This window comes from Zootoca vivipara, chromosome 1 (genome assembly GCF_965207765.1).
Source record: "Zootoca vivipara chromosome 1, rZooViv2.hap1.1, whole genome shotgun sequence".
Taxonomy (NCBI): Eukaryota; Metazoa; Chordata; class Lepidosauria; order Squamata; family Lacertidae; genus Zootoca; species Zootoca vivipara.
The window spans coordinates 1,032,156-1,057,696 of NC_142582.1; the positions used below are offsets into that span (position 1 = coordinate 1,032,156).

Below are 25,541 nucleotides of genomic sequence, written 5' to 3' on the forward strand. Positions count from 1 at the left end.
ATTTCCCCTTTCTTCCATTTTTATACATGCCCTTTTTAAATCTCAGCTTTAGATGCCTCCCACTTTTCTTTCTTGTTGTCATTTGAGGCTTCAGTATTTCGCCTTTAAGAAACTCCCATCCTTCTTGAACTCCCTTCTCTTTGAGTATTTCTGACCATGAGATCTCACTCAGTAGCTCCTTAAGCTTTTTGAAATTTGCCGCCTTAAAGTCCAGATTGCATGTGTGACTAAATGCAGCTCTCCCTTGCTTCTGAATAATGAAACCCAGGACTTTATCACTCCCTTCTAAGTTTCTGAATAGAGTGCAGGGATTCTGCTCCTGGCCCCTGCATGCTCTACCCTGCCCCTGTTCTGCCTTCTTCCTGGTCCAAAAGTACCCACATGTTGGTGGTCACACATCAATGGGGTGCACACAAAATGATTGCCACCTTTACTTCCTCAACTTCATCAGTCAGTTCCTCCTTATTGGTGAGGACAAAGGGGGAGTGAAGCGTTCAAAAAACGATTTCTCCAAACTGAGTGGGCGGTAAAAACAAGTGCAAAATGATGCATTTTGGCGGGTGGTAATTAATGTTACAGATGTGGTGTCTGAACTGGTGGTGATGGATCAGGAATGAGACCTTGGAGTGATGGTGGATAGCTTGATGATGTGCAGCAGCAGCAGCTGTTAAAATGGCAAGTTCCATGTTTGTGATCAAGGAGTTGAAAATGAAACTGATGCACAGTTCTGGCCCCACGTCACTTCAAAAGGTACATCCAATGAAGCTGAATGTGGGAAGATTCGGGGCAGAAGGAATAAAGTGTCTCGGCGCAGCGTCCGACTCGAGGACCCGCTTCTTCCCGCTGGCCAAAGGCTCGCCGAACCAGGCTCTCGGTGCCACGCGCTTCCCCGCTCAGAGCCGCCGGACGGGAGCCGGAGCCCACGACCTCCCGAGGCTCCCGGGCCGCCCCGGTCCTGGGGAGCCCGGCATGCTTTGCAAGCGGCAGCGCCTGGGCGGTGTCTTTCTGCCCCGGAAGTGACGCAGGGGGCGGGAATCTGCCGGAAGAAGGGGCGGGAGCCGCGGGCGCCGGTCGGAACCTCGTCTGCGCTGGTCTCGCTGTGGGCGGTGGCGGCGCCCGGGATGGCGACCCCCAGGAAGACGGAGGCGCCGCCCGCAAGCCAGGCGCCGCCGGAGAGGGACAGGTGAGGCTGGCGGGGAGGGCGCGGGAGGGAGGGAGGGAGGCTCGCCTTGGCTGCTCTCTCTCGGTCTCGGTCTCTCCCTCTCCGAGGACAGCGAGAGGCGGGGCGCGCGGCGTTTTCTCTCCGGCCGAGCCTCTCCGTTGTGGCGAAAGGGTCCCTTCCGCGGCAGGAGGAGTCAGGCGGGGCTGCGCGGGGTCCGGGGGGCGCAGCGTGGAGGATGCCCGCCCGTCTCCCTCCTTCGCCCGCCCGCTCCTCTGGCGGGACTCACGGAGGCTCACCTGCGAGCGACCAGGAGAACCGCAGAGAGAGAGAGAGAGAGGACAGCGCTGTTCCCTCGTAAGTCTCTTGAGGCTGATGGAAGTGGCCCTGCAGCCTGAGCAGGTGTCCTGAAAAGGAGGACGAAGTAGGTGAAACAGAGAAAGGAAAGGGCAACAGGGACACCAGGCATCAGGAACTTGGCAAGTGTACAGAGATCCCGAAATGGATCTCTCTCCTCTCTCTCTGTCCGGCAAGGAACTTTTATTCTGACCCAGTCCTGCCCTAGGGAGTGAGGTGAGGATTCACCTGGCATCCCTGCTCCCTCCAGCTCCCACTTCCACCTCCACCAGACTCCAGCTGTCTCTTCCTGGGCCCCCAACTGCTGCTGCCATCACCATCCTGGCAACTATTCACTTCCCCACTATAGCTGACACCTGCATTCCTTTTGATCCTGGTGAGGTCTGGAATGTCATAGAGATGGGTTAGAAAATGAATAGAGTGCCCTTGCTCCATCACTAGAGGTTTAGTTAGAGGAAGATGGGACGTACAGTTGGCCAGAAATACAGATCTTATGAATGACGTCTCATGCCTTTCTCCCACCAAATGGAAATGGATAAAATTAGTGTCTAATCAGAAAAGCATGTTCTGGCCCAGGCAACACATGTAGTGCTTCAGGGGGAGTCCAACATGGCAGCCATATTTTTGTCACAACCCACCTTGGGTACCAGCCCACTGGCTGAGGATCTGTGCCTTGTCCTGAGCATAACCTCCAGGACTTTTATCTTTTTCTATCGTTCTCCTTTGGCTAGGTTTAATCAGACATGAAGGGCAAGGCTTGCAACAGCACATTGTTAGGTGCATAGTCACAAGCACCTTCTCAGAAACTGAAATGAATCCCATAAAGCGTGATGTGATGAAGCATTGGAAATCTCACTTGGCGCTGCATCAGTCATTGATACATCTAAATTTCAAAAATCGGGTTAGAAGCTTTCTTGTGATCCAATAGTACTTTTTGTTTATTATAGCTATCATTTTGCACAAAAGTTACTAATTTGGTTTTGGGATCATTGAGACCTTAGTTGCATCTGCAAATGTTTGCAAGGAATTTGCACGCTTACTTCAAAAGGTAGCCAGACTTAATGGCAGCTCTCTGTGCAAGACCTTTCTTTAGATGACTGCTTGTTCTATTCGTGGAAAGATTTACAAAATGAGTACAGTAGAGTGTTGTCCCAATAAAACACCCCCCCCCCAAAAAAAACCCCAAACATCCAAAAACTAATTACAATCAAATGGTTTCTGATACGTATTTGTAGATTTTAATAAACTGCAGCTGATGTTCTTTAATGTATTTACCAATAATTGTATTTAAACTTTTAGTCAAAATCGTGGTCCACATTTTGTAATATTGGTTTAGGAAAGCAGTGGGTTAATAATACTCTATTCTAGAGAAATAGTGGGTTTTTGTTTTTTTAACCTTCTGTTTGACTTAATCCCTTTTTGAGGAGAAAATATTGCATTACTTAATTTATTTCTTCTAACAAATCATATGATAACCCCTTAATAAATGTTTTGTAATATTCTTCTGTCAAACCATCTGGCCCTGGTACGGTGCAATAACTTCATAACATTCAGTAATATTTCCCAGGTTTCAGTATCTGTTGCAGGCTCATCTGCACTGTACATTTAAAGCAGTATCATACCACTTTAAACAGGCATGGTGTCTCCCAAAGAATCCTGTATACAGTACCTGAAAGAGCATTTCCACCACCAGTTCCGAGGGCCTTCTGGTGGTTATTGCAAGAAGTGAGGTTACAGGGAAGTGAGGTTGCAGAGGGCCTTCTCGGTAGTCGCACCCTCCCTGTGGAACACGCTCCAATCAGATGTCAAGGAAATAAACAACTATCTGACTCTTAGAAGACATCTGAAGGCAGCCCGAAATAGGGAAGCTTTTAATGTGTGGTGCTTTACCGTAGTTTTATCATTTGTTGGAAGTCGTCTAAAGTAGCTGGGGCAACCCAGTCAGATGGGTGGCATATAAGTAAATAAATAAATAATCCCCATCCTCATCATCCTGGGAACTGTAGTGGTTTAACAGTTAATCCTTCCCACGGAACTCTCGAATCCATAGCTCTAAGCAATAGTACAGTTCAGCTGCAGTATATAATTTGTGTTTCTTGTTCTGGTGTAGAGTACGAATACTGTTGATAAAAGCTGGTTCATTATGTGCTGAAGTTTCTGCAATACTGCATGGTCTGAAGAATGAACTTTATGATTGGCCAAAGAATCCTGATACTCTTCATCCTGATAAATGAAGAATAATCCATAACCCACCTTAAACTTACACCCAGGCACAGCCTGCATTCCTAGAAAGAGAAGATGCAACAGATCCAAATAAAGGGAGCAAACCTTTAGTCTTCCAAGCAAGCCAGCAAAAATATTATTATGAGAAGAAATGTAAGGCAAAGCAAGAGGGATTGCTTTTCTGCTAGAACCATTTGTTTTTGAGAAACAAGATCACAATTAGAAGCCCCTTAAATCATCAGCCAGCACAGGAATCAGCAGCAGAAGCCCCACAAGCTTGTTTGCAAACCACAGCATGTCTCAGTGAAGGATTGGAGGGGACAGGTGAAAATCAGTCAGATTTTGATACATTTTTCTTCCTTAGGCTTCCATTTGCTGAAACAGCCTTTTTTGTCCTATGTGATGCTTTGCATGTGACAGACAATGTGCGAGTAACCGCTTGGAAGACATATGAAAAAGTGTCTCTGGATGGAGTTGTAGTAAGTATATGATTTGTTTCTTAACAGAATAATAGGGACCCAGGTGGTGCGGTGGGTTAAACCACTGAGCCTAGGGCTTGCTGATCAGAAGGTCGGCGGTTCGAATCCCTGTGACGGGGTGAGCTCCCGTTGCTCGGTCCCAGCTCCTGCCAACCTAGCAGTTCGAAAGCACGTCAAAATGCAAGTAGATAAATAGGAACCGCTACAGCGGGAAGGTAAACAGCGTTTCCATGTGCTGCTCTGGTTTGCCAGAAGCGGCTTTGTCATGCTGGCCACATGACCTGGAAGCTGTACGCCGGCTCCCTCGGCCAATAATGCGAGATGAGCGCGCAACCCCAGAGTCGGTCACGACTGGACCTAATGGTCAGGGGTACCTTTACCTTATGTTAGAATGTGCTCAAGATATAAAATAGTTAAGAAGATTGAGACAATAACACCAAACCAAAAATTTACTAGCCCCTCTTTATACTCAAAACATTTTTTTCTGCCTTTGTTTCTATTTCATATATCTTGTGCAGTTGAGTTGGTTTGCAAACAAACAGTATTGGTACAAATCATGCATATGTAACGGTCTTCTTAAAAATTTAGTGTGAACCTTAGATATTTCCGAAATTGCATTAATCAAATGCAGGCATTTATGACCAGTAACTTTGAAACGGGGTTCAGTTCTTTCCTGTATAAGCACAACACTCATGTGCAGAAAGACCTTTCCCCCTCTCCACTTGCTGCTATGTGCAGTTGGGCCCTCAGCAGACCAGGCAGGTCTACGAATGGGAATCCTAGGCCTCCTGCCATTCCCATGCAGATGTTCCAGGCTCACATTATTGAATAAGGTGGAGAGGAGAAGCTGTATGGGCACGTGGGAAATGTTTTTCTTTCTGACCATGTCTAGATATGTCCTGCGCACCCTGAGGAGGGAAACCTGGGCTCTGGTGTGCCCTGATAGGCCACAAGCATGGGACACAATCCCCCTCTGAAGTGTTGCCCGGCCGGTTTGAGTGCTGCTGTTTCCTATTGATGTCCATGGGAGAGCCTGGGATGTGCTTAATTCTTTCACATTGACATGAATGGGGTTTCAGTATCCTAATTTAAAAACGAATTCCACTGATTCTGAGGGGGTGCAGGAGAACCTCAGCTATTTTTATATCAATCATATCCATTTGACATTTGCTTCTTGGTATCAATTTCCTAATCTTACTAGCAAATGCATATTCCTAAGAAAACACTCAGTTTTGTCTTAAGAAACAACATTGACTACTCAGTTCGGCTTCTGATTTACAATGAACATGAAAACTACTATTTGTTTTTTCTAGGAGGGCCATCTTAAAAAAGAATGGTGGGGGATCTGTATTTTTACAGCAGCCATTGACCTGGATGAGGTGACATTCACTTTTACAGAGCTCCTGAAATGCTTAGGTATTAGGTAGGTTTGTTGTATCAGCTGAGTTTGATATAATTCAACAGGTATGGAATAATTCTGTGTGTGTATTTTGTCGGAAGCTTCTTTCCCAGCTACTGTGAATGGGTCTATTGCTGTGGTTTTGCCTAAAGCAATGTCTAACCTCGGGGTCTAGGATTTAACAAGATAAATGTTTCCTCATTTCACTTGCATGAAGAGGGGCCTGGGATCAGTTTTTGTCAGATTGTACTTGAGAATGGGTAGGGACTGTTAACCTCCCCCCCCCCAATTTCCCATATCGAATCCTACCCTGCTGTGGAAGAATACAAATCCCAGCATTTCCTCCCTGCTGCAAAGCTTTATAGCAGCTTGGTGGGTCTGCACTTTTGGTCAGGGAATTGCTGTGCTACTACCCTGATAACTTTTATCAAGCCCTCCATGCATTGCAGCTGCATTTAAATAACGGCTGGTGGAGTAGGGAATCATGATAGCAGCTTTTCCATCTCATGTCTGTTTTAGGCCAGGGAAAGAGAGTGGTGTGAGTTGGCTGAAGGTTGAAGTGCGATGAGATGCAGGTGTTTTTTTCCCTTTGGGGCTCCAGGGTGAGGTGCTGGATAGGCTGCCTGGGGCCAGTTTGCCTCCTCCTGTGCCTAGCTTGGGGATAAAGCAAATATTTTAAAGGCCCTGGAGAGCTTCACTGCTCTGTTAGCCAAGCAAAGCTTAAACCCTGTAGCATTGCTCAAGGAAAGTTTGGTCCTTTTTGAGAAATTGGCTTTTAATATGTGCTTTGAGCCTTATGGAAATATTTGATTATTGACTGTTATGTTTTTCTTGCAGCGTTTGCAAATTTGTGTACATGGTTAAAGAAATGGATGTCAACATGGACACCATTAGCACTAAAGTGGAAAGTACTATATCACACCTGAAGAAAAAATATGATGTTCTGCTTGCGCTATACCACAAGTTGGAAAGGTAAACTGCGTTCTAAAACCTAGTTTAAAGAAATTTGGTCTTTGCTTACTCAAGGCTTTCTGAGTCCTTACTTTCAAAATTTTACTGTTTTGAGGGAATTACAGTGTTAAAATGAACATTGTGTTTGGGGATTAAGAACGGTGTAGTGGCTGAAGTGTTGGTCTATGACCTGCGAGACTGATGTTCTAGAACCCACTCAGCCATGAAGCTCATTGTGTGACCTTGGGCCAGTCACTGTCTCTCAGAAATGATAGGTCAATATATCCCCGCAACCTCCAGCTTAGTCTTGCTATTATTTAATGACATATTCCCTCCCCCAAGGTCCAAAGAATTGACAGTCTTTCTGTTTATAGCAGCACAATCCCAAATCACACAGATAAATGAACAGAATACGGTTTATTAGGCTTTCTGAATGTCTCACCGTGCCAAAATTATTCAAAGCACCCCTAAGAAAGATTGTTTTGAACCTGTCTGGTTCACCTTTTAAAGTTAAGTTAACAACCTAAATGTTATACCTACAATTGCTTAAATCTCACTGCGGAGAGGTTTAGTTTCTCATAAATGAAGAGGCTTGATACAGGTAACATGTTTATGATCTTAGCTTAGCTTATCTCTTTTATTTCATTGTAAGGGCAATATAAACAATTCGGGGGGGGGGATATCTTTATTATCCTGTGTTTGACTGTAACGCAGTATGCAATGATAATATAAAACAGAAAAGCAAATAAAATTGATTTTTTTAAAAAATTGAAAAAAAATGTTTACAGTTCAGCCAAATTAATTCAAAATTACACAAACACACACAGTGTCTTTTGAAAATTGATAGTACAACAGTGCTTAAGTTTGTCTGGATCATGTACTACTACTACTACTACTACTAATTTTTTATTTGTATTCCGCCCTCCCTGGCCGAGGAGGAGGCATGAAAACAGAAATCAATTAATTAAAATACATCTTAAAATTAATTCAGACAAGTTAAAATCTGGGCAGGTGGCAATTATCAGGTTGGAGTTGAGAGTGGTTAATACTTGCCAGGACCAACTGTTTCCACTGAGCATACAAGGACCTGTGTGCGGTTGGGGGCCTCCTTCGGGCTTGTTTTTATACAAAGGAAAGTAAGTCTGACCTGTTCAAAGAACTTTCCATAATGGAAGATGAAAGACTTGATGTTCTCTTTGAGGATTGCCCTGTAGCCAAGTGTGCTTTCTATGGCTGCAAAAGCTTAAACAAGAATAATTTAGTCTCCATCAGGGATGGCCTCTTGAGAGGCACTTTCTGGATGAAAGTTGAGATTAATGTTTAATATTCTAGGGGGAAAGTAATACAGGGTTGTATCCAACCAAGTTCCACTAACACAGCAGGAATCATCCTTTCTGTCCTCCTGTCTTCTCTGTGGGGTCTTCCAGCCTGCAAGGAGGGGCAGGGGGGAAGAGGGGAGGGAGGGGAGTCCCATGGCGTGAGCAGAGGTCTGCTCTGTTTGTGCGAGGGCTGTGTGAGATACAACCCACAATCCCGAACACTTGGCTCTCTGACACAGACAGCGGCTGGATCAAAGGGTGTGGCAATAGATAGGGATGGTCTCACTGTGTCTATGTTTGTAGCAAAGTATGTTAAAGAGCTGGTTGGGTCTGATGTGACACAATTTTAATGTAGGATTTCCCCCTTCTCTCTACTGAATAGTTGGGTGCCAATTCTCCATTTCTAAATTAAATACTTGATGGGCCAAAACATAGTTTTAATGCAGATTCATATGTTGGTTTTCAATAGTCAGTTAGAATCCCTTCCAGATGACCAGGCAGGAGAACATGGCAAAAGTTGTTGTTTTTGTCTCTTGTGTGTTTGTGTGTGTGGTGATATTTGTTGGCTAATGTTTACAGAGCCAGAACTCCACCCATGGGACACTCACCTGGAGGAAGGCGGGGGTGTCCATTCTCCTTTCCCACTATGGCCCTCCAAAACGGGGGAGGGGGGGATAGAGGGCTGCTGTGAGAAGGGGAGATTGGCAAGAATCACTTTCTTCAGCAGTCGTAAACAGTTCACATCAGTGACACACTGTTAATATCACATTTTTAATAGCAATTGTTAATAGGGCAGCACAAACATAAATGGGTCTCAGCAACAGAGGACAAAACCATAAGTCTTTTGAATATTTGCAAATACTGGCATGTAAATTGTGTGTGTGTGTGTGTGTGCGTGTGTGTGTGTGCGTGCACTCTATAATTATGTAAATTATTGTGCTACATTTGAACTTGCATGTTTAAATTTGTTCATACAAGAAAGATACTGGTACCATACTTAAGATTTCAAAATATTCTACTCTTTATTGCTCTTGAATGGCCATCTGTCATGGATCCTTTAGCTGAGTGAGATTCCTGCACTGCAGGGGGTTGGACTAGAGGACCCTTGGGTTCCTTCCAACTCTACTATTCTATGTTTCTAACATGTCCTTTAGCAACATCCTTCCACCACAGATTTGCAGCATTGAAATCTTCCAGGCTGGGAGGGGGAGTTTGAATGGTGTGAAAGGAAACAAGGAGGAGGAGTTTAAAACTTCCTGTTAAGTCACTCTGTAAAATACTGCAGGGAGCACGGTATCAGCATACTACAGTACATCAAGGGAACAGAACAGTTCCCGCCAGCTGCCAGTTACTAGCATGTCTCTCAAGCTGAGCTGAAGAGTTTGGAAAAGGGAGAGGAATAAGCAACTCTACTATACAAACACAAAGTAAAAACAAAACCCTGGTATCATTCCTATTTGGGGCTTTCACAACTAAGTAGTGTTTTTCAAGAATATCCAGGTAACCCTGAAAAGACGCGCCCCAAGTTACTGGACATGTTGTGTTTTGTGTGCAAGGGATCTCCCTCCTTCCACAGCCCAGAGGAGCTCCATATCCACACTGAGCTCTTGGAGGGTTCCTGGACCTTCACAAAGCTCTCCCTGCCCACCTGCACCTCCTCTGCCCCCCTTAGCCTGAGGGGATTTAATGCAGGGGGCTTCCTGCAGGAGAGGTCCGTTCCCTGGCTTCCCTTCCCTTCCCTTCCCCAGCTCCCTCCAGCCTTGGGAGGCATTTCTCCTCCCACGGCCTCAGCGCAAGCAGCGACAAGTTGGATCTGAAGACTTAGGCGAGGCATAATGCGACAAGACTTCAGAAACTGCTCGCACTCATAAAATTCCTTGTTGCGGAACGTAACCCGACGCCATCGGCTTTTCTGGTGCTTGCTAAATGGTACATGCAGTATATATAAAATAATTGTGTATAGTATAATACTATAGAGCAGGCATCCCCAAACTTCGGCCCTCCAGATGTTTTGGCCTACAACTCCCATGATCCCTAGCTAACAGGACCAGTGGTCGGGGAAGATGGGAATTGTAGTCCAAAACATCTGGAGGGCCGAAGTTTGGGGATCCTTGCTATAGAGTATAGAAATAATAGTAGACATATTTTAGCATTCATATGATAGTATAAGTTTCAGCATAATTGGAAAAACCCCTGCAGAATTTCATTTTGCACCCCTGTGGCTCCTGCTAAAAACCATCTAGGATCTAGCCCACTCCCAGAAAACACATTCTCTTCAAAGCAGCTGTGACTTTAGAATACTCTGGGTATGCTGAGTTGAAATCTTAAGTTTTAGAGTGCACTGATACACCTTTTTTCTTTTTCTTTTGAAAAGAACTTGTGGACTTATCTATGTTCAGCATCCTGATGATCAGTAAGTTTGCCTGTTTCATGAAATGTTGATATGTGAGCTGCTAGCTAGTGCATAGAAAGGGTATGAGTATGTTTCACCATTATAATGTGAAGGTATATTGTTTAGGGAAGTTTTTAATGTGTAACAGACCATTGTATTTTAATGTTTTGTTGTAAGCCTCCCAGAGTGGCTGGGAAAACCCAACCAGATGGATGGGGTATAAATAATAAAATATTATTATTATTATTATTATTATTATTATTATTATTATTTTAATAAACTGTGTTGGGGGTGTGGTGGTACTGTTTTTGTTTGTTACTATGTTATGTATTTTTCTATTGTAAACTGCTCTGTCATCCTCCATGTCCCAGAGCAAGCAGTTCAAGCAGCTCCAAGTATAACTGTATTTTTTGGCTTAAAAACTCACAGCCACACAAAACATTAATCCCCTGGTTTAAATCACTTCAGTTGCATACCTTTTAAAAAGTGTTTTAAAGCAGGAAATGTAGAATAATCACTGTAATGTTTTTCTCTTCTATTTGTAGAGCTTGTGCTGAACTAAGTTCTTCACTAGTTCTAAAACTATGCTGGATCATGTTTCTTTTGGCAAAAGGTAAGTAGTAGTATCCTTCAAATTGGTTTGACTATTTTGACTCTAAGCTTTGCATTAATATTAATATTTGCCACCTGGAAAATGCTGTTATTGGGACCATATAAATGTTGTAGGTAGATCAGTCAATCAGTAAAATATTTGAAATCTGAGAAAAGCAGTCATAGGGGTGGTTCCTAGCCGGGGTGTGTGTGTGTGTGTGTGTGTGAGAGAGAGAGAGAGAGAGAGAGAGAGAGAGAGAGAATTGGGCGATATTCAACTGGTAATGTGATGGCAAAGCTTATCTCAGGAATACAATTTAAAGAAAAATAGCAGAGGAAGATACTTATCAACTATCAGCTAAAATTGTTTTCTAGCCATGTTGCTTAGTTAGAGAATCTTCCTGTCAATTTTACCATAAAGTTGCCAAGCTAAGCAATCATATTACCAAGCTGAATTCAGTGCTGCATTTGTACAAAAAGGGATCACCTGAAATAAACCACCTGATCTTGTATAGTGGAGCCCTTTGTATAATACCTTGGTCTGCTACTGTTGTTTAGCGTGGGCATATCCTTTTTAAAAAATAAATAAATTTTTATTTCAAAACAAAACAACACAAAACACAACACAACAAAACTTACATAGTGTTCCTTAACAACAATGCTCCTCATCTAAAAAAAAAAAAACCCGAATCGAAAAAGAAAAAAGCGTGGGCATATCCTAAAGCAGCAGGGGCCGTTTTGGATAAACCGTGATGACCTGCCCGTGACCTGATGTCATGATGTCAGGCGCAAGAGAGTTAAGGGGATCTCTTTATTTCAAATCTACATAAGCACCATAGCACTAAGGTTGGAGGGAAGCGTTCAATGAGGAAAAGGTAGCAATGAGATCGCTTATCTATTCTAAGCACCACGGTGGTCAGATCAGAGAGAAGCTGCCAGCTTAAGGGAGAGGTTTGTGGAAATGCTGTTTTTTGCTCTTGTTCCTATTCCTGTGGTGCTCAGTCCTCTGGAAAAAGCAAGCAGAGGAATCTCCACCCCAGGGCTTAAGCGGAATGGGCTGGAAATGCTAAATGTGTGTGCGCCTGCCTTCCCTCTGAGGACCTTCCCTCCTCAGCATCCTCAAGGGTCTGCACCGCTTCCTGAGGTTCAGCACCATCTCCAGTGGACGGCTCCACCTCACTGCCATCCAGGGCTCTGGCAGCATAGGAGAGCCTTTGTCCCCCCCTTCCGGGACACTCCGCTGACCCCTGGTGGTCCCCATACAATGTGATAAAATTTTCACTTATGGTTTAAAGAGGTGTCAATTGAAAAGGTACTCTCATTTTTCTAACGTTTTCAGGAAAAATACTGCAGGTTGAAGAAGATTTGGTTATTTCCTTCCAGTTGCTGCTTTGTGTCCTTGATTATTTTATCAAACTGGTGCCCCCAGCAATCCTCAATGAACCATACAGTAAGGATTTAAGCTTTTCATTGAACACAACAGTAAACATGTTTGTAGTCCACATAAGAGATTGTGTGTTCTGTCCTGAAACTGTCAGGCCTTGAAAGAGAATTTCATAAGTTGTTTAAACTGACCCTACTTTCATTTACTGTGTTGCTTATATTTTGTGCCCCTTAGTGCATTCTGTACCAGAGCGACTGTTCAGCCATGCACATATATGTTGCTACAATGGAGCAGCAAAAATGTAAAATCTTACACATTACAGAGGTACCTCGGGTTACAAACGCTTCAGGTTACAAACTCCGCTAACCCAGAAATAGTACCTCGGATTAAGAACTTTGCTTCAGCGGCACAGCGGCAGCGGGAGGCCCCATTAGCTAAAGTGGTTCTTCAGGTTAAGAACAGTTTCTGGTTAAGAACGGACCTCCAGAACGAATTAAGTTCTTAACCAGAGGTACCACTGTAATAATATTTGGGAATCATGCTTGAGCATTGAAAACAATAACGGCAATATTTGCATTTTATAATACAGTACTTGCAAAACTTTTGTATTGCTGCAATGCCCTTTAGAATCATTTCCCCATATTCTCTGTGGTCATAGACAGGACTTTGAAATAGAAATGCATAAAGTACATTCCAGTTGTACATTCCAAACCCAAAGAAGGTTTCTGCTGAAAATGACACAAAGAAAATTGAAACATCTGTTTAATCTGAGTATTTTTGCATGCTGCTTAAAATATTGTTTACAAATCTTTTTTTAAGGTAAATAATAAATATTTACCTACTTTACTAACTGGCCTGGTGGATGCTTGAATATATGTTAGATTTTGGTTTAAACCATCCCTGAAATCTTTCAGAGAGCTATGCCATGTTTAAAAAGGTTTTTTAAATAAAATTGTTTTGTGAATTTGTCCTTGAGCTCTGTATAAACTGATATTCTGGCATCAAAAATATATGGTGATGCATATACTATAAATGTACATGTCATGTGAATGTGCGCTCTCAATTTTGTACTGATCCAAGTCAGACTCCATAGGCCGGGGGACGCCTTTCAGGTTTTGAAAGAGTGCTGTTTTGCAGGAACAGAATGGCTACCATGGGGGAGTGGCATATCATTGCAGCTCACTTCAGAAAGTCAACCAATGCAATTGCTGCCCAATCACAACAGAAAGCCTTCCCCAGTACCAGGAAAAATGTACACAGTAGCCGCAATCACTCTCTCCCTCACACTCATGCCACATATGCAGACCACAGACACACAGGCCTCTCTTTCTCTTGCGTTCACACCCCTTTCAGGTACGCAGCCACATGTGCCACCCTTCCCCTCCCCTCTCTGACCAAATGCATCTCCCCCCCTCTCTCTCTTTGACCACACAGTCATGCCCCCCTTCTCACACTGCACACATTTCTCTCCCCTCTCCCCAAGTACATGACTCTCAGTCACACAAACGGCCCCTTCCTTCAGTGGGCAATGAGCAAGCAAATTGGAAGCATCCCCGCCTCTTCTCCCCCCACCTCAAATTTTTCCAAACCAGCCAGAATGTGGTGGGGGGCCTTCCAGTTCTAGCAACCACTCCACACTTTTGCCATTTCCAGTTATTTAATTTTTTGTGGGTTACCTGGACTGGGCACCTTTGAGCGCAGGTGCCTGTGTATGCCAGGGAAGGCCTTGGTGAGAGTCATGGAACCCAAGGGCACCAAACTGGTGATTCTCACAGTAGGCAAAAGGCCCAAGTCTATAAGGCTATTGCTTCATGCTGTTCTTCATTACTGTTGAAAGAAAATCCTGAAATAGTGCCAGTTGCAGAATAGTTTTAGATTTCAGGATGAGACAAAATTGTTTTGGTTGGTGGCTGAAAAACAAGACACATTTGATTCAGAAATACTAAATTCTATTAATTCCTAAGTACGACTAAAATAGTGTTCCTATTTGGAGAATGACATAGAAACACAATGATCAGTTCTAGAACTATCTAAAATGCAACACAGATATTTCTAATACTGGTTTTATGTTTTAATATTTCTTGCAAAACCTCTAAAAGGGACAAATAATATAGATATCCAGATCTTTAAAATTAGGGACATCATTTTCTGATTGCACTGTAAAAAAAACACACACACACACTTTTTTCCCTTTTAGGGGTTTTGCAAGAAATATTAAAACATAAAACCAGTTTAGAAATATCTGTGTTGCATTTTAGATAGATCTCGAACTGATCATTGTGCTTCTTTCTATGTGATTTAGAGAGAGAGAGAGAAAAGGGAGAAAAGCCAAGGGATATATGTGAATGCAGTTGAGTGTTGAGGATCAAGGGCTTGAGCCAAAGTTTCAAGGATATTTTAAGAAAACAGGAGTCTTCAGAGGGTTATGCATAGTGAGAGTTATTCTTGTTTAATAGATGTTCTCATTTCCTTTTCAGATATACAAATAGAGCTTTTAAAAATTTATTTTCATATGCTTAAAATATTGCTTTTTTGAATTTTGCTTTGACTTAATGATTAATGATGAAGAAATACTTGCCTTCTTCCCATAGAATCCCTGAGTGCAATGTCGATCAATAGCTCAGCTCGAACTTACAGGCGAACTCAGAACAGGAGTATACGTACTTCAAAAACAGATACAGAAATAAAGGTTATTGAAGAGCTTTGTAAAGAACATGATTGTAATTTGGATGAGGTAAAACCAGGTTGTTGTTGTTGTTGTTGTTGTTGTTATAAAAAACAAACAGTTTTCTGCAATGTCCTCCCCTGCCCCCCCCAGGTGACCCACTCCCTTCCACATTTGCCTACAATCTCCCACTTGTCTTACTAGTTTCTCAGTCTGTTATTGCTTGTGTCCCTCTCTATGTGATCTAATGCCTTTTGAGCCCTTTTATTTTTGCCCTGGTAAAACAGATTTTTCACACCGCTTAGAGTAGCTGCCTTGCCCTGTTGCTAGCATGCCACGAACTTCTGTTCTCCCTCACATCTTGACCTCAGCAGTGAAAGTCCCATAGCTTCATAACCCCCCAGTCAGTCTATAAGTATGGGTTGAAGTGCAGGAGCAACAATCTGTTATTTATCTATTACAGTTTCATCTGATGTACGGTATCTACTCCTAATGACATAATAGCATTCAGCACTGAAGGATTCCCTTTCTTTCTTCTTTGGAGATTGAAACCTTTGCCTTGTTTTCAGTGTAGTGGGGTCAGGAAGAGTGCCTTTGAACAATGTCCTGAATTTAGCTCTCAAAAGTTAAAGCAATTGAAGATACTTCATAAAGTAATTTAAAAATCTAATGTCTGCATGTGGGCAACTGCTCAGACCTGGAAATACCAGCAAATACCAGTACATCATAGTTTTTCCAATAAGCTTGTTTTGCTATATTATGCATGAAACTAAGAGGCCACCTAATAGTGACACTTTGTTTTGTTTTGTTTAACCTTTTTAAGGTGAAAAATGTTTACTTCACTAGTTTTATTCCATTCCTGAACACTTTGGGTATTACACCTTCCAGTGGACTTCCAGAGGTAACATTAGTGTAATTTTAAAATCTTTAATTAAAGGTTGTCACAGTGAATCCTAGTTCTGTTTTTGTTAGTTTTATTCTGTCTAATTCTTATAAATAGTTTATATAGGAGTACCTACTTCACAGCTTTTTGATATGATAGGTCCTTGGAACTGTCAGATTAAAGAGATTAAGAAGAACTTTAAACTGACAATCAAAGGGTTGTCATATAGATGATGGAGCAAATTTATTTCCTGTTGTGCCAGAGGGTATGGCTCAAACCAGTGAGTTCAGTTACAGAAAAAAGGACTTAAGACTAAACATCGGGAAGAACCTCCCAATTGTATACACCAGCAGAATACCTTGCAGAAAGCTAGACTGTTGAAAGTTTTGAAGTACAGTGGTACAGTGAGGGGAAAAAGTATTTGATCCCCTGCTAAATTTGCCCGTTCGCCCTCTGACAAAGAAATGACCAGTCCATAATTTTTATGGTAGGTTTATTGTAGCTGTGAGAGACAGAATAACAACAGGAAAACCCCCAGAAATGGGCACATTTAGCAGGGGATCAAATACTTTCTCCCTTCACTGTACTTTGGTTCTCAAATGCTTTGGTACTCAAACAACTTGGAACCCAAACACTGCAAACCCGGAAGTAAGTGTTCCACTTTGCGAACCTTTTTTGGAAGCCAAACATGCTCCAATTTTGAGTGTTATGCTTCCGATTTGAGTGCCACACTATCGTTTTGAGTGTTCGCTTCCGTTTTGAGTATTACACTGAGGTCTGTCTGTTTTTGCATTTTTGCATTTTTTGCAGCTCGTTTTGTTGTTGTGACTGTGTAGAACACAGTTCAGCTACTGATTAATTGGCTGTGTGACTGCAGTACATTGTTTACTGCTTTCATTTTATGGATCAATGGTCTAGTTCAGGCATAGGCAACCTTGTCTCTCCAGATGTTTTGGAACTACAACTCCCATGATCCCTAGCTAACAGGGCCAGTGGGTCAGGGATCATGGGAGTTGTAGTTCCAAAACATCTGGAGAGCCAAGGTTGCCTATGCCTGGTCTAGTTAGATAGTAAAATTCATGTTAAATTGCTCTTTTAGCGGTTGTTTTTAGAAGTCTGGAACGAATTAATCCATTTTGCATTACTTTCTATGGCAAAGCACGCCTTTGTTTTGGAACAGACTTCCGGAACGAATTGAGTTTGAGAACCAAGGTACCACTGTATAGGCTCTTGGATGCTGTAACAGTAGATTTTGTTCATCAGCAGTGGGTTGGTGGAGTAGAGTCCTCTAACTGCACAGTCCTCTAATTACTTTCAGGAATGAATTGAATTGCAAATAAATAGCTTGCATATGAATAGTTAGATAATTGTGAGCCTATGTCTCTCAGTCTTAGTTTTTTCCTTTTGTCCCCTTTTTGTTGAAACCCAAGGTTGAGAATATGTCGAGCAAATATGAAGAAATGTATCTGAAAAACAAGGATATTGATGCCAGATTATTTTTAGAGAAAGATGAAACTTTGCAATATGATCACACTGAATGGTAATTTTTTTAATTGCTTTTGTTTTGCATTGAAATTCTACTAATTCTTGAAGCAAAGTGGAAACCTGGGGGAATGTTTCTTAACTAATCTATCTTGTGGGATTTTTCCAATGATAAATGATAAAATTCTATGAGAAGTGCTATGTGAGAATAAATAATAAGGCTTTAAAATCGCTGCAGTAGAATATGGCTTCTATGGATAATAATATCTGTATGAGTTCTTTCTAATCATCCTCCTTCTTCCAAAATGTCCTGTCATATTTCCACTTGCTTTAATTTATATGTTTAGAGCTGAGATTCTCTAATACTGATAAAGAGCTTCTCTTCACTGAGTTGTTGTCATCATGGACCTGAGCTGGAGGCCTGATGTTACTTTCTTGGAGTTGCAACTGGAGTCTGTCATGGCAGCAAGTGAGCGCTCCATCCCTGTGTGCCCAAGGAAACTGGCCTTTTCTCAGCACTGGCCAGCAGGGAAAAGCCTTCCCTTCCCCTGTGGACGATTGCTTGAGGTCCCATCTGGCTTGACTTTCGGGGAAGTTAAGGCCATAAACCAGAGCTTTAAAAAATTTTCATGTCGGTGGCACACTTTTTAAATATGCATCATTTCGCAACACAGCAATTGAGATTTACTACAAAACTGGAGGATAAACTAACCCCTTTCCAGCCCCAGGGGGAAAGTGGGAGCATTTGCGCGACACACCAACACGGCCAACACACTAACGTGTCGCAACACAGTTTGTAGCTCCATTACAAGTGGAAAGGCCACTTTTAAAGAATCATAGAATCATAAGAGTTGGAAGAGACCACAAGGGCCACCCAGTCCAACCCCCTGCCAAGCAGGAAACACCATCAAAGCATTCCTGACAGATGGCTGTCAAGAAATCTTCCCTGGGTCCCAAAGACTTAAATAACTATCACCAAGTTGCAAATGTCCCCTTCCTAGGCAAGGTTTTTGAGCAGGCAGTTGCTAACCAGCTCCAGGCTCTCTTGGAAGAGACTTGATTTTCTAGATCCATGTTGAGGTTTAGGCTTTGTTTTGGCATGGATATTGCCCCTCCCGTCTATCTGTCTATCCACCCACCCACCCACCCCTTCATCCAGGGCAGTTTACAATATAAAAAGACAAAAATACACACCGTAATAACAGACAACACACACACACACACCACATACACTTACAGTTTAAAAGGGCATAGATTAGATCAGTGTTTCCCAACCTTGTGCCTCCAGATGTTTTGGGACTACAACTCCCATCATCCCTAGCTAGCAAGACCAGTGGTCAGGAATGATGGGAGTTGTAGTCCCAAAACATCTGGAGGCACAAGGTTGGGAAACACTGGATTAGATAAATTAGATAAAGGCCTGGGAGAAGAGGAACATTTTTGCCTGGTGCCTAAAGGCGTCTAATGAAGGTGCCGCACAAACCTCCCTGGGAAGAGCCTTCCACAAACGGGGAGCCACCTCTTCACTGGAGCAGAAGTGAGCAAACCACAAGCTCTTGTATGATTCTATGAAACCATGGCTTCATCTCCTGGCTTGTTTGGAAGCAGTTCACTGTAATTTCCTGGTTTGAACAAAATGGGAGAGTATGGCTAATGAGAAGACTTCCTGGTTTCTTTGCTCATGGGCATAAAGGGTAAAGCACGGAGGTTTTGTGCAAGATCTAAATGCTCATTCATACCTACCTACCAAGCCAAGAGTTTATTGTCCAAATGTAGGCATCTTTGCTGGAATACACCAGGTTTTTATGTAGACAAGCTAACATTTTTCTCATGTTAAGTTTACAGTTGGAGAGAACACCAACCAAGAATATCCCAGGTTATGATCCTCCTGTTGTCTTTCCACAGACCCCAGTTCGGTAAGAATAATTGTCCTAATTTTGAATTTAGTTGAAAGGTTTAGAAAATTATTTCTACAGGTATAGGAAATACAGTGAGTTTATCTGAAATTCTGTTTGTCCTGCAAGTGCTTCAATCCTGATTGAATGCTTCTGCATAAAAAAGCATTTTCAGATTCCCTACAGACAACTCGAATGGTATGACTGGTCTTTCCAGGAAAACCAGCCTTCAAGTTCAGCTCACAAACGTAGACAGTAGTCAATGTCTTCTGGCTGACAACTTCTCTCCGCAGTTAGAATGCGTGTCAACATTGCATAGCTTTAAATCAGTTCAGCCACTGCTGCCCAGAAGCTTAATCAGAACTTCCACAGCTGCCGCAAAATTAAGCTCATAGACTGTATGAAATGTTGCTGAGGATACTAGTGATATGAATGTAAGGAAGTACCAGCTCTGTTTTTAATAATGTTCCAAAGAAGGTTATTTCTGGTAGTTGTGTTCAGCTGATCAAATCTCTGGGTCAGTAAATTCTGATTAAATTGGGGAGTCACAATACTTCTAGAGCAAGCATCTGTACTTACGTTGAGGAAAACTGAGCTGTGGAACACCTTGCTACCAGGAAAATACCAAACTCTGCCTCCTTCTGCTGCCATTTGGTGACTTCTTCCTCTGCAGCACCATTTTGTGATTGATGAGTTTCAGTGAGTTAAGCTGTCTCTAGTGTGTCCTGAAGGGAGAATTTGTGAGAAGCCTCTTTTAACCTTTCCTCATGCAGGGGGTGCTCCAGACCCCTGATAATTTGGGTGGCTCTACTCTGAAACTTGCCTAGATCTACAGCATCCACATTGAGCAGAGGCATTTTCATATTAGCAAATCTATTTTAGATCCCTTTTCTAGTATGATCCCTAGGATGGATTTTGGTGTGGACAAAGCACAATGCATTACTTAATGCTGCCCTTTGCATTTTATTTATATTATGGTGATTTTATTGATATATTGCTTTATATATATATCAGTTTAATTTCCTGGTTATAATAGGCATTATATACTGTAACTAATTTAATTAATAAATAAAGCCCTTGCACACAAGCTAGGAAGCTATGGTTAATGACTTCCAAGCAATCCTGAATATAAAGAGATAGTTCAACATTGGTTGCATATCTTGGTTTGTTTGGAAGCCATTAACCATAGTTTCCAATGTTGATGTAACAGGAAACTACTGTCACGACAGTCCTGGCACCGATCTGAGCTGTGTGCAAGCACAGATGGGCGGGGTACAAATAATAATAATAATAATAATAATAATAATAAATAATAAAGCAGGTGCAGACTCTGCCTGTGTCTAACCTGCTTCTGCTCCTCCCTCTGCAGTCCTCTTCTGGACCTGGGGAGCAGGGGACCTGCGGGCAGGAGGAAGCAGTGTGGAAGCCCTGGGCTCTCCCCCAGCCTCTTCCTTCTCTCCCTACATGCTCCCTCAGATCCCTTCTTCCAAGTCAGTCCCAAGCCCCCTTCTCCCAGTGCCCACTCCTCAGCGTCCAGCCAGTTCCAACAACTACAATTTCTCCTGCTTTCCAGGTCACTTCCCTTCTGTTGAAAGGAAGGAAGGAAGGAACTAAGCATGCAGGTGTAGGAAGCCTGTTTGTATTGCTGTTCGTTATGTAGATATTTGATGTCCAGATGTGGCTCATGTATCATTTTATGTGGTGATTTTTTTTTTGTTCAAAGGCAGTTTATTCATTTCAAAAAATACTAATAAAAATACTTTCACCCTCTGTAGTGCTGCGATGAATACTATCCAACAATTAATGATGATTTTAAACTCTGCAAGTGATAAACCATCAGATAACCTTATTTCATATTTTAACGTAAGTAGCATCATTTTAACCAAAGGAACTGGTTTGAATGCAGTATAAAAAAATCAGAATTTAATGTTATTTTATGCTTCACAAATGTTGCATGTTCTAACATGCTCTTTTCATGCTATTTCCCCACCCCACCCTGGCTTCAGGGAGTATAGCCCTGTTTATCTCCCAGTCTCCAGAGGTGGAGCTAGCTGCTCTGGCAACTGGAGCTCTGTGCACCTGGGGGAGGGGTGAACCGCCTGCGGGGGCACTGAAAGCAGCGAGCGTTCCAGGGGTGGGGGGGCACAGCGATGTCTCCCCCCCCAGGGATGACACCTGGGGTGGGCCGCACTCACCGCACCCCCTTGCTCCGCCAGTGCCAGTCTCTGCCTTTTTCTAACTCAGAATATTCTAAAGTAGTAGAAGGAATAGATGGTAACTTTTAAGGATCATATTAAAGCCCTACCAAGTATCCTAGTACGTTTGTTTTGCCAGCAATGTAACTTTTAATTCCTAGGCAGGACATACAGATTTGGGCAAGAGTGGAATGAGGATGTAGCAGGGGTGGTGTTTGTTCCCAGAGATGATAGAATGATTCCATCACAAACACGCTTACTAAGTAGACTTTAATGTCTTTTGAATAATGGAGAGGCATTTGTGAGCACAGATATTGTAGTGAGAAAACCCTTTTTTGAAGGGTTTACTTAGAACCTCCTTGTTAGGTGGTAGTCTCCTGAATTGTGGTAAAGTAATTGGATTTATGTATTCAGACCTTCGAGGATTTCAGAGAAGCCTTTTTTGCTGCCAGGAAAAATCTTAGCCCATTTTCTGCTCTCAAACTTCCTTGATAGTTGGCAGTCTTTCTTTCTTTCTTTCTTTCTTTCTTTCTTTCTTTCTTTCTTTCTTTCTTTCTTTCTTTCTTTCTTTCTTTCTTTCTTTCTTTCTTTCTTGTTATGTATATTTATTTCTTGTTTATCCAATATATTATATCTGTTCATCTAAGGGGAAGCTTCCCCCATCTCATTACAGAACTGCACTGCAAATCCCATGCAAAGCATATTGGAAAGAACAGAAAACCTGAGCCATGTCTTCAGACAGAAATTTGCTAAAGCAGTTGGGCAAGGATGTGCTGAAATTGGATCACAGGTGGGGTTCTCCGTGGGGGCGCAGGCATCCTCCCAGGCTGCATTTGAACGCATCACGTTCAAACTGCCCTTCTTGCAGGACTCCAGGAGGCTCTGCTACTGCTGCTGGTGCTCCCAGTCCAAATGTAGAGCGCTTTTGCTTATGCTCTTTGCACATACCGGTAGCTGAGATAGACCAGGGCCTGGCCAGTGCAGGCTGTGCTGATTTGATTTCTCCAGGACCCGTGCCACTCTCTGGACTGTACATTTGGTATCCAGCAGGAAGCTTCTATCTGAATATCCCAGGGCTAGGGTGGGGAGTGTACACTATAATCTGCTCAGTAGAGTTTACTGCAATTATGAAGCTAAAGTTGTTTTCCAGAGGCAAACTCGCAACTTTTCATTTCATTCTTTCTTGATGTATCATTTGCTTCTAATTCTGTTTCTAGGAATGTTTAATTGAATGGATATTATGCAAAAATACTACATTATGCTTAGTGAGCCATACAAGTCTTGTTACAATAAAAGTTATGAACTCAGACAAAAAAAGCAGCTGTTCCCTGGAAGGCCCCCGCAAGGTCTGGGGCAAGTGGTGTACCTGCCCCCCCCCCCCAGTACAGGCCTGTAGCCACAAGATTGGGTTGAGTTGCAGGGCCATAATGTCTTGCCAATAGGTATCTAGCACCCTTTCTCAAACCCATTAATCACAAATAAACTGAAGTGTATTACAGAAGGTCATTCTCTTAAAGCAAAGTATTGTTACAACTTATTACATCAGCTTTTAAATTGTTTTTCCCCTAGAGGTATAGGCTTGGAGTACGGTTATACTACAGGGTGATGGAATCCATCTTAAAGTCGGTAGGTTTTCAACATACAGAATTCTTAATATTTATATTCCCTTTTTAATGGGCTAAAGTTTATCTTCATTTATTCGTTTATCTTAGGAAGAAAAACGCCTATCAATTCATAATTTTAGGTATGTTTGGCAAACCTACTTCAAAGTTATATTTTAAATGCATCTAAAAATGTTAATGTTGAAATGCTGAAAGACTGTCTTTTTTCTTTTTTTACAGCAAACTTTTGAATAACAACATCTTTCATACATCTCTATTGGCCTGTGCTCTTGAAGTTGTCATAGCTACTTATGGCCGTAAGTTGTATATCTATGCCATATTACGGAAGGGGCTGTTTCATCCATAGAGATCAGTCATGATTCTCCCCCCCCCCCAATGCCCCGCTTGCCTTTTCCCACACAGCCATGACTTCCCTAGTATTTACTTTGTTTCACCTAATGCTGGTAAGAGTCCGTTGTGGTGTTTTGTGTGTGAGCTTTATCCTTGGGACAATGCTTTTAATATCAAATTATTAAAACTGAGTTATTTACATTTGAAATACTGATTACTGCATTATTTGCAAAAGGAACACCAGGCAGATTAATACCAGAAGGATTGGGGTGTGTGTGTGTTAATGTACCCAATTTCCTAAACTGTTATAAAATTGCCACCTTTTGTATAGGATTCCTTCCCCAGTCTCAAGTTAACACACTTCCAGTTTCCTTCAGAAACACTGAAGCATTAGGCGTGTTGAATTTTTCAGATTCCTTAGAATGAGAGGTGCTGAAACACGGCTTGGGAATTCAAAATATATTTCAGTTAAATTAATATAATTTAGTTTTGCTTGGTAAGTAAAATGTGTGTAAAATTGCATGGAAATCATAAAAAATGATTGCCAAGTATTTGCAATAATATTCTATATTAAAATTATTATTAATAATAATATTTAATATCATTTGGCATTATGCTATATTTTCAAGAGGTAAAATTAAAATTCTTAGATTTTCTGAAAACATTATTCTTAGATTTTCTGAAAACAGTAAATGTAGACTTACCAAGCTAAATGTGGTCCAGTTACCAAAAAATAGCAGATTTGAATTCCTCACACCCAAAATTATTTTTAAGACCAGACCCCTCACTGAATTTCCCCCCCAAAAAGTAAGTTTAACCCCCCTAAAATGACATGCTCTAGAACAGGGGTCCCCAAACTTATCTCGCCGAGGGCCGGTGCCTCCAGCGCTGATCGTGCTGCGGGCCGGAGCGCGCAGGAGTGTGCGCCCATACGCATGCGCACACGCGATTTCCAGCGCACTTCCGGGTCGCCAGAACACCAGAAATAGTTTGTGCGCATGCACTTCCTCCGGCCTGGAAGCACGCCGGAAATGAGGCCTGCGCATGCGCACAAGCTATTTCCGACGCTCTGGGGACCTGGAAGTGGGCAGCTGCAGTGTGCCGTTAAGAGCGGGCGGTGGCAGTGGGGTCGCCGGGGGCCACATAAAAGAGCCTCGCGGGCCGCATCCGGCCCCCGGGCCTTAGTTTGGGGGAGCCTGCTCTAGAACCATAGTTTGTGTGCAGATTTGTTGTCCGATCTCAGAACTTAAACTCTGGAGCAAAACTTGTTTTCAACAGGACTTCCTTGGATCTGGAACTTGGAGAATAGGGACATGATAAATGGCACATCTCAGTGTGTAGAAACAATTTATTGAGGACTTGTGTTATTCAACAAAAGACTCATCAGTTGTATTCTCTTTAGCCTCAAGGAATGCTTCACAAAGTGAAAGTATGAATATGGAAACAGATTTATCTTTCCCATGGATTATCAACATATTTGACTTAAAAGCCTTTGACTTATACAAGGTTATTGAAAGCTTCATTAAAGCAGAACCAAACTTGACAAGAGAGATGATAAAACACCTGGAATGCTGTGAACACCGTATAATGGAATCCCTGGCCTGGCAATCAGTAAGTTGTCTTCTCCATCCAAATACTAGCAAGGTCTAAACCTGCTTAGCTTGTGACTTCAGGCGTGTTCAGGGGGCTATGGCCTTAGGCACTGGTCCATTGTTTTCTAAACATAAAAATGTAGTGTATCACAGGAGTATAGATACATAAAATAGATGTTATTTAAGAAATGCCACCATTTGATCTCTCTGTCCTATATTTGTGCATGTCCTCTCAAGTTAAAGCCCAAGAACCCCTCAGCCGCCCTGGTGCCCATGGCCATTGGCTTACGGTTGGGTGAGGGGAGCAGCCGCTGGCAGTAGTGGTGGTTGGAACTGCAAAGGGTGGGGGTGGGGACATTGTGTACCTGGCTTCTGACACCAAGTGCTGATTCTTGCCAGATGGGTAGGGGGGGGGGGAGGTACAGGGATCTCAGTGTCATGCAGGCACGGCAGCAGAGCCAATCTGGCCACCCTGCTGCTGCCCCCCACCCCCACCCCATGGATCTCCCTGTGCCTTGCCCACTCCCTCTGGTACGCAGCAGCCCCATCTTCAACCTACTGGTTGCTTCTGCTAAGTGACCTCTTCTTGGGGGGGGGGAGAGGAGGCTGGTCTGGGCAGCCAC

At 42.7% G+C, this 25,541-nt stretch overlaps 1 protein-coding gene across 3 annotated transcripts in view; it reads left to right on the forward strand.

The window, feature by feature from the left end:
* The first annotated feature begins 1,018 nt into the window (after positions 1 to 1,018).
* RB1 (RB transcriptional corepressor 1) overlaps positions 1,019 to 25,541 on the forward strand; it is a 52,861-nt gene continuing 28,338 nt past the window's right edge. For 2 of the 3 annotated variants that reach the window (XR_015951514.1, XM_035139875.3), the window contains exons 1-17: positions 1,019 to 1,183; positions 4,104 to 4,218; positions 5,532 to 5,641; positions 6,455 to 6,589; positions 10,262 to 10,300; positions 10,825 to 10,892; positions 12,210 to 12,320; positions 14,846 to 14,988; positions 15,743 to 15,820; positions 17,233 to 17,342; positions 19,123 to 19,200; positions 20,955 to 21,042; positions 22,048 to 22,164; positions 22,944 to 23,000; positions 23,087 to 23,118; positions 23,216 to 23,292; positions 24,729 to 24,937. Coding sequence is in view for 2 of the 3 variants with exons in the window: in XM_035139875.3 (XP_034995766.2) it covers positions 1,122 to 1,183; positions 4,104 to 4,218; positions 5,532 to 5,641; positions 6,455 to 6,589; positions 10,262 to 10,300; positions 10,825 to 10,892; positions 12,210 to 12,320; positions 14,846 to 14,988; positions 15,743 to 15,820; positions 17,233 to 17,342; positions 19,123 to 19,200; positions 20,955 to 21,042; positions 22,048 to 22,164; positions 22,944 to 23,000; positions 23,087 to 23,118; positions 23,216 to 23,292; positions 24,729 to 24,937 (1,629 nt within the window). In the remaining variant the exon portion in view is untranslated. The remainder of the gene's footprint in view (positions 1,184 to 4,103; positions 4,219 to 5,531; positions 5,642 to 6,454; positions 6,590 to 10,261; positions 10,301 to 10,824; positions 10,893 to 12,209; positions 12,321 to 14,845; positions 14,989 to 15,742; positions 15,821 to 17,232; positions 17,343 to 19,122; positions 19,201 to 20,954; positions 21,043 to 22,047; positions 22,165 to 22,943; positions 23,001 to 23,086; positions 23,119 to 23,215; positions 23,293 to 24,728; positions 24,938 to 25,541) is intronic. The other variant, XM_088675612.1, reaches the window with a different exon arrangement.